The 5,751-nt window shown below is 45.3% G+C and overlaps 2 protein-coding genes across 2 annotated transcripts; one reads left to right on the forward strand and one right to left on the reverse strand.

Moving 5' to 3' along the window:
* The first annotated feature begins 63 nt into the window (after window positions 1–63).
* slirp (SRA stem-loop interacting RNA binding protein) lies at window positions 64–2,151 on the forward strand. The gene is made up of 4 exons (XM_085343099.1): window positions 64–133; window positions 1,192–1,250; window positions 1,510–1,617; window positions 1,870–2,151. The coding sequence occupies exons 1-4, from the start codon at window positions 70–72 to the stop codon at window positions 1,936–1,938; spliced, it is 300 nt and encodes a 99-aa protein (XP_085199225.1). The 5' UTR covers window positions 64–69; the 3' UTR covers window positions 1,939–2,151.
* Window positions 2,152–2,699: 548 nt separating this feature from the next.
* Window positions 2,700–4,983, reverse strand: LOC146611793 (mitochondrial import inner membrane translocase subunit Tim9). Its single transcript, XM_085342980.1, has 4 exons — window positions 4,775–4,983; window positions 4,487–4,535; window positions 3,237–3,332; window positions 2,700–3,152 (listed from the first exon to the last, which is right to left on the reverse strand). The coding sequence occupies exons 2-4, from the start codon at window positions 4,523–4,525 to the stop codon at window positions 3,018–3,020; spliced, it is 270 nt and encodes an 89-aa protein (XP_085199106.1). The 5' UTR covers window positions 4,526–4,535; window positions 4,775–4,983; the 3' UTR covers window positions 2,700–3,017.
* Window positions 4,984–5,751: the final 768 nt, after the last annotated feature.

Raw genomic sequence — 5,751 nt, forward strand, 5'->3', positions numbered from 1 at the left:
TGCACCCACCAATCAGACGCTACCCAGGGCCCTGAACGCACAATTACGTCACAGGTCAGAGGGAGCAACATGGCGGCGTCCAAGAAAGTGTTCGAGGTGTTCGTGTCCAAAGTGCCGTGGACTGTGGCCACCAGTAAGTCTGCTCATTATCAATCAGTCAGGTTTGATTTTAGTGACGACATGTGACGTGTGCAGCCGATCACGCGTGTCGATTATCGTCAGGTAGATTAGCACGCGAAGAAGGGAAGAATTTAACGTGCACTAAGGTGTCCGGTAGGTCAGTCACGTGTCTGCAGCTTACCGGTGTTTTACCTGAGGCAGTTCACGTTAAAAGACTGCCCTTAATACAGGCCACGCTGATGACGTCAGAGCAGTTTTGCTTGAGTCACAGTTGAGTGATCCTCTGACTGATCCTGAGCTTCCGTCCACACTCTGAAGCACGAATAGAATAGAATATGCGTTTATTGTAACTGTGGGTGCTCCACCGCTGTGCAGGAATAAAATATAAAAAGTAGACAACAGGAATAAATAAGGAGGAATATGTAGAGAAACAACAGGAAGGCCCACAGTGGAGAGCAAAGTGCTCCGAGGTAGAAAAGACTTGGTGTGAACAGTCTGTGTGTGAGTGACCTGAATGAGGAGAGCACGCTCTCAACTGAGGAGCAGTAGAAGGCCAGCAGCAGGTCCAGGTTCTTCTTCCTCAGGACACCAAGGACGTGCTGCCACTGCTGGGCCTCCTTTACCACGGCGATGGTGTTGTAGGTCGGAGGTGAGATCAGGTGTCCAGAAACCTGAAGGTGGAAACAGATTCTACCCGTCCTCCGTTTATAATGAGGGGGGAAGTGGACCTGTCTGTGCCTCCTGAGGTCCATTATAAGTTCTTTGGTTTTAAGGATGTTCAGCTTCAGGTTATTCTCTGGATCCCAGGATCAGGGAATCTGAAGGTGGTCCAGTTTGGTGTTGAGCATCCTCATGGAGCTCTTCCTGTTCTCCAGATAGCTCAGCGCTGTGTGAAGGGTGATGGCATCCTCCGTGGGGTCGAGGGAGGGGCTGGACAGGCTGTGATGTGTGAGACACTACCCACTCGAAGCACTAGATGACGGCAGATGTGAGGGGATGTGAGAGGAAGCAGGACAGGTGAGGTGCAGACACTCAGGTGTTCGGACTGACGTGTTCCTGTGTGTGTTTCAGAGGAGATGAAGGAGTACTTCGGGCAGTTTGGAGCCGTGAAGAAGTGCCTGCTGCCGTTTGTAAGTAATCATCACTGACATCACTCAGTGTCACACAGTCACATGACCCGACATGAAGTGATCACCTGTAGCCTCACAGCCACACACATGCCTCAATTCAGCTCTGCATGTTTTTAGTGTGTCAGCACTGCCTGAGATGACGATGTGAGCAGCAGGTGGTGGCAGTGAGTGTGTATGTGTCTGCGTCTGTGTGTGTGTGTGCGCGTCTGTGTGTGCGTGCGCGCGCCTGCACGTCAGTGACGTCTCTGTGTGTCCTCAGGATAAAGAAACGGGCTTCCACAGAGGCTTCTGCTGGATCGGCTTCTCCTCCGAGGAAGGACTCAACAACGCTCTGCAGAAGGACCCGCACGTGCTCGAGGGCGCCAAGGTAAGACCAATGTCACCAAAGCAAGGGCTTCTGGGTAATGGAGTCGCTGTGGTCTCTTTGAAGCAGCAGTGGTCAAGTCAGAAAACCTCTGTGCTCCTCCGATCATCTGGATTAAACCAGATCACTTTTATGATGTCATCTTCTGCACGTTTGCAGAAGTTTTGCCTCTGATCGCTCAGTGTCCCCGCCCTCACAGACGGCGGCTGTGGCGCTGAAGGTGTGAGATGTTCTGACTGTTTGGTGTGTTTCCAGCTGCAGGTTCAGAGGAACAGACGCCCGTTCGCAGGACAGAAGTCGGACAAAGACGCCGAGTACGACTGATGCTCCGAGGATGCGCTGCTCTTCTTCTCTCCGTGCTCCGGCTGCCTGCTCGGGCCGGCTTCACACTTCCCGTTTGATCGTCGTCACTGAATTGGTGACCGAGCCGTCAGTCATCTTGTTATTTATTGTCAGCCGCCGTGCTGGACTTCCTGTTGCAATGTGAAACCGTTCATGCCGAGCTGTACAGAAAAAAGCCAATAAAGACCAAACTAAACTCCATTTGCCTCATGGTTCTATTGTCAGGAAAGACTTCCTCCTTCACTTTGGGAACAAAATGAAGGAAAAACTTTGAACAGACTTCTTTTAAAATAACAAAGCAGAGGAAGTCCACACAAAAATGTAAAACGACAAAGATTTTAGTTTTTACTTTTCAATAAAAACCAAACTGAATAGAAACACGTCCATCCTGATGAAACCGCACTTGTCTTTAAAGCAGTTTGCTCCACACTGAGCGAACATCACAATCCAAACACTCAAAATAAAAGACCTGCATTCAGAATCTGACCTCATCATTCTGAGTTTGATTGTATTTGGTAATGATCTGAATCATGATGCAAGACACAGTACATTTCATGTTAAATGCAGGCAAAACACTTTAAAAGTAACTGAGTAACTTTGTTACTTTTTGCATGTTGTTAAAAATACAGTAAACAAAAAGAAAATGAACGTTTCTCAGGACTGTGTGATCTGCAGCAGAGCCAGAGTGAGGCCGGATGCAGTAAAGCACTTCCTAACAGGGATGAAAACATCCACACATTCCTGATGTCGGATTATTTTTATTTCCACACATGAAAAATGAAGTCAGCTCATCATCATCATCACCACATCGGTCGGTCGTTGTGTTCAATAAAAAGACAAATGTGCACATTAAATGAATATTCTGCATGTTAATAAAGAATCTGAAACTACATTTCCCATGATGCACAGAACAGCCAACTAACCCTGCAGATAGAATCTGAAGGGGCGGAGCTTCAGGTCAGAAACTACAACAAAACGTCCTCACGCGCAGCTTCAGAGTGTTTTTACAGCGCCGGAGGATCTGCTGGACCAGCACGGCCCGGCCTGGCCCAGGTTCAGGGTCAGCGCGGCTGTCCCAGCAGGCCAGCTTTAGCCGCCAGAGCCTCGTTCTGCTGGATGTGATACTCCTGGAAACGCATGGAGATCCTCTGAGTCATCTTCAGGTACTTCTGCAGGCACGACTCGGAGCAGCTCGACTGAAACACAAACGGCTGTGAGGATTTTATCCAGATGTTCCTTCACTCACATGTTTCCGTCATCCAATCATCTTTTTTTTTTACCTCCTCGGGCTTCACGTCTCTTGTGGTGAAGTCTCGGACGCAGTCCATGAAGCAGTTCTCCGTCACCTTGTTGTACGTCCCCAGAAACTCCTTAAACTGAACACAGGAAACAGACACAGCTCAGAAAACTGCTGCAGAGCAGCAACTCAGCAAAACAATCTGAGAGACGACCGAGAAGGATCCGAGGTTCAGGTCTGGGAAGAAATTTCCTCAAACAGGTTTTAACCTCCGTCCTCTCGCTGCTTCAGGCACGCTCAGTTTTACTGATGCAGTCAACAGTTTTGGTTTTCTTCAAAGTGCTCCAAGACTGTGAAGCTGCTCTAAAGAGCCAAGGTGGGAGCTCAAATGTATTAACTCAGACCTGCGTGTGCGACAGAGGCTTCCTGCTGCAGGTTAAAACGATCAGAGCGATGCCACTGGATCAAAGCTGTGACTTTTAGTTTAAAGAACTTTTCTCATTAATGTATGAATTCAAATGTTTCTTCCGCTGAAAACGTCCAGGTCAACCGACGGGGCGACTTTTGGGATTATGATGTCATAATAAAAAAACTTTAAGATAAATTCCTTTTGTTTTTTTCAGTCTTTTTTAATTGTTTAAATACTCAAATGTTTGTCATGCTTTCCTCAGACTCTGCTGTTTTTACGTTTATTTACTTTTTAAACCATTTCCTGTATCACTTGATTTTGTACGAAGTTAACTTCTTAAACTTTATCTTTTGACCTAAAATGTTTTTCTTACTTTTTCCATATCTAAATTGTGATTCGGTTGTATTTTCTTGCTTTAAACTAATCTTATTATTTCAAATTAAAATATATAATATGCAGAGCTCTAGACTAACTTTTTGCCACGGTTGCACTGGTGCGCCTAAATGTTTTTCTTAGGCGCACCCAAATTTTTCAACCGCATCGCTTAACACTGCAGTTTTACATGTGCACTTTCTGTTGCACATAGATATACATCTATATCTATATCTCCACACATTCTCACTCCAGTATTGGTCCCAATAAGCTGCCACAGTGTTCTGGCATTGACGGTATTTGAGTTTGTTTTGATTGATTCTATTTTTATCTATTTATTTTTACCTACGGTTCTGTCGCTCTCTCCTGTTTTGTCCCTCACAGGCCTCCTTGCTGTATAGTTCAGTGCGGGCTTTCTATGGACCCTGGAGGCCACAGTAACCGGACTTTGTGCCTCTGAATTCTGAGCCTCTTTTCTCAGAGTCGACATGAAAACTCTTGGGGTCACTTACCTGTTTGATCTGGTCGGACTCGGACACCTGGACCGCCATGATTCGGACTCTGTGGGAGGGGAAACAGGGCGACAATTAGCAGTAATGCTAACATACCAGACTCCATTCATAAATCCTCCATTTTTAGCGCACTTCGTGGTCCGCCTCTTTTAAAGCTCCTCCGGCGCTCACGTGTTATTCTTTCAATGTGACCTTACAGGTGTACCGTTCAGCTTAGGTTGGCTGGTTTAGTAACGCTTCAGATAGCAGAGGTTACCCGGGATTTAGTGACATGATGAACAAACCTACCTGATAAAACAGCACTTTAAACGGACTGCTGCTGCTAACGGCTAGCCCGGTTAGCGCCTTGTTCCCGCCCTCTGATGAGGGTCCCTCTGTTCTCCTGGAGATGTTCTTCTTCAGCCTCCCGAGCAGCAGCGCTCAGTTTCCCTTTACAGCAGCAGGAGGACAGTTTTTCACCAGAGCTCCGAGCTGCCTGAGGGGAACCTCCGAGTGACGGACTGAAGGACGCATGCGCACAGAGCAGCAGATTCTCTCCGATATTTTTGCGATTTTTCATGTAAATTAAAAAAATAAACACGTTCAACATGAGGCTAAAACTAAGCTTAATATTCAGTTATTAAAATCAATAATTTTATTAAACTCAAAACACGAATAAAAATTTATATTTGAGAGAAAAATGTGACGAATGTTCAGGTGAGGAGAACGAGCGCAGCAACAAAAGGTTCCTGCTGGATGGTTCCTACCTGCCTTTAAACATGCAGTATGGAAGCCTGAAGTACTCATTATTTATAAAAAGGTAATATTATAGGAAAAGAATCTAAGAAAAATTCTTATTTTTAAATATTTCATCATAATAACATTTTTAATGTTCTGAAAAAAACAAATTTCATACATGTGGGACTAATAATGGTTTATCTGAAAAGTTCACATTTCTTCATAATTTATTGCAAAACTTTATTTATAATTACTGCGAATCTGGGAAATGAGCGACCAGAGCTGTTTCTTTAAGTCTACACCTGACAGAGGTCTTTCATTTCCTACATCAGCATTGTGTTATCATATAGAAAAACAGCGCTTTTCTCTCAGATTAAATTATTTGAGGGATTAAATGTGCAGTTAAAGCTCTTCACACTGACAAGATGTGACGTTTACCGTCCCTGACAGCGTGAAGCGCTCTCAGACGAGTGCTGTTATGAATGAAGCGAGCGAGCCAAACAGCAGTTACAGAATAATCAGGATTATTTTTATTAATTCATCTTCAG

This window comes from Diplotaxodon limnothrissa, linkage group LG19 (assembly GCF_057381915.1).
Source record: "Diplotaxodon limnothrissa isolate DT_005_m linkage group LG19, D_limnothrissa_male_GT1.1, whole genome shotgun sequence".
NCBI lineage: Eukaryota > Metazoa > Chordata > Actinopteri > Cichliformes > Cichlidae > Diplotaxodon > Diplotaxodon limnothrissa.

What these genes read in the sequence shown, in the direction of transcription:
- LOC146611793 (XM_085342980.1), bottom strand. Translation starts at nt 4,525, where the DNA reads ATGGCGGTCCAGGTGTCCGAGTCCGACCAGATCAAACAG. An exon ending in AGTCCGACCAGATCAAACAG is followed by an intron (nt 3,333 to 4,486) that starts GTAAGTGACCCC and finishes TCCTGTGTTCAG; the next exon opens with TTTAAGGAGTTTCTGGGGAC. An exon ending in GAGACGTGAAGCCCGAGGAG is followed by an intron (nt 3,153 to 3,236) that starts GTAAAAAAAAAA and finishes TTTGTGTTTCAG; the next exon opens with TCGAGCTGCTCCGAGTCGTG.
- slirp (XM_085343099.1), top strand. Translation starts at nt 70, where the DNA reads ATGGCGGCGTCCAAGAAAGTGTTCGAGGTGTTCGTGTCCAAAGTGCCG. An exon ending in GCCGTGGACTGTGGCCACCA is followed by an intron (nt 134 to 1,191) that starts GTAAGTCTGCTC and finishes TGTGTGTTTCAG; the next exon opens with AGGAGATGAAGGAGTACTTC. An exon ending in AGAAGTGCCTGCTGCCGTTT is followed by an intron (nt 1,251 to 1,509) that starts GTAAGTAATCAT and finishes GTGTGTCCTCAG; the next exon opens with GATAAAGAAACGGGCTTCCA.